The sequence below is a fragment of the Leuciscus leuciscus genome (genome assembly GCF_965113295.1).
Source record: "Leuciscus leuciscus genome assembly, chromosome: 16".
In the NCBI taxonomy this organism is placed as follows: domain Eukaryota; kingdom Metazoa; phylum Chordata; class Actinopteri; order Cypriniformes; family Leuciscidae; genus Leuciscus; species Leuciscus leuciscus.
This window is the reverse complement of record NC_138740.1, coordinates 35,867,894-35,869,809: the sequence shown is the minus strand read 5'-3', so window position 1 is coordinate 35,869,809 and position 1,916 is coordinate 35,867,894. Positions and strand designations below refer to the sequence as shown.

Below are 1,916 nucleotides of genomic sequence, written 5' to 3'. Positions count from 1 at the left end.
AGAGAGAGAGACACACACACACAGGCGTCTGATCTTCATCTCAGTCTCAGTCCTTCAGTTCTTCATCGACTCTCTTGCGTCTCGGACTCGGAAACTTCCCGCATACACGATCGTGGGATCATCTGAAGACGGATATTTGTGGATATTTCGCGCGTTATAATATTTTACAGTTGCGAATCATCGTCGAGAGATTCTCCTTCGCCTGGGTCTGATGTGGATTAATACAGGCTTGGTGTCAGATTGATCCGAGCTGCAGATTTGATGTCAAACGAATCGCAAGATTATTCATCCAGAATACGAGATCCCGAACGATCGCGGTGGATTAAGAGCGAACTTCTTTAACGATTGAGATCTGAGATCGTGCCCATCATCCCAGACAGTCGTTTCAGCTTCTTTCTGAATACGTCTGGTGAAATATTAAAAGTCTGGCGTATGAAACAGATCGCGTGCGCTTCTCCTGCTCGCCGTTTCTCCGTCGTCTGCTCTGCGCCTGTGGATTCGGACCTCCGGATCTTCATGACTTGCGGACAAAATGGCCGTTTTGTAGCCGGGGAACCCTCTTGTCGTCCCGCATGTTCAGGACCAAACGATCGGGGCTCGTCCGGCGACTCTGGAGGAGCCGAGCGCCCGTGGAGGGGGACGGGGACGCCGGTACGCGCGGTGTCGGGACCCCGGGCTGCTGCCTCGGGAAACCGGGAGCCGGTAAGCCGAACCCCGGCACCGAGGCCGAACTGAAAGCGTTGACATACTCGATCCTGAAGAAGATCAAGGAGAAGCAGCTGGAGCTGCTCTTACAGGCGGTCGAGTCCCGAGGGGGTGCGCGGAGCCCCTGCCTCCTCCTCCCCGGGAAAGTAGACTCCAGGCTCGGGCAACAGTCGTACCCGCTCCCGCTGCTGCTCTATAAGGTGTTCCGGTGGCCGGACCTCCGGCATTCCTCGGAATTAAAGAGACTTTCGTGCTGTGAATCCTATGGGAAAATCAACCCGGAGCTCGTGTGCTGCAACCCGCATCATATGAGCAGACTGTGCGAGCTCGGTGAGAACATCTCTCCTCTCCTGTTTCTATCACTCCAGAATAATGTGCTAAATCAGCGGGCTTTCTGTCGGATTGGGTTCTTTTAGTTGGTGCTGAGAAACAAACAGGGTTATTTTGGCTCTTCTGTACAGAAGATCAAGTTTATAGAGCTTATGTAGGACTATAATAACATGCATATAACATTGGGGTTTTGTGATACGTAATTACAGTTTATTTAGAATCAGTTTACAATATAATTGAATAGAATAGACGGGATTGGCTGTTGTAAATGTTTAATACAGTGCTTATGCAGTACTGTGTTAACACTCATAGTAGGTCATTGTTTATATATCTATATATAATAGATCAAATTATATAGAAGGTTTCAAACAAACATTATTTTGACTCTTATATGCAGAAGATCAAATAAACTATCTTTGCTTTGATATGTCTAATATTAATTTAATGCTAATAAAATACTCTTATAGTAATGCAGTGAAGCTCAGGCTTATGTATACAAATGAACTTCAATTCAAGATTATAAAAAATATTTTTGACACATGATTTTGTAATACTATTATTATCCACATTCTTACATTCATGTCATACATTTCTCAGTAACTAGTCCTGTTTCTTGGCATCAAGAATGAGCTGCTGATTATAATTCTTCTTCTTCTACAGTGACGAATGTTGTTTTTATGTGTATAAATGTGCAGAGTTTTCAGCTGGACATCTAGTCTGTGGTTGTTCATGTGAAACCCGCCGGAGGCCCCAGTGTTCAGTGAAGTTAGTTTGCAGTGATCAGTGTGTGTGTGTGTGTGTGTGTGTGTGTGTGTGTGTGTGTGTGTGTGCGTGCGTGTGTGTGTGTGTGTGTGTGTGTGTGTGGAGTCTGGCGCCAGGCG

General features: G+C 46.2%; 1 protein-coding gene across 1 annotated transcript in view; it reads left to right on the top strand.

Annotated features, from left to right (window-relative positions):
• Nucleotides 1–1,916, top strand: part of smad7 (SMAD family member 7) — a 16,903-nt gene continuing 14,987 nt past the window's right edge. The window contains exon 1 of the mRNA XM_082141727.1: nucleotides 1–1,035. Within this exon, the coding sequence (XP_081997853.1) occupies nucleotides 573–1,035 (463 nt within the window). The 5' untranslated portion in view covers nucleotides 1–572. The remainder of the gene's footprint in view (nucleotides 1,036–1,916) is intronic.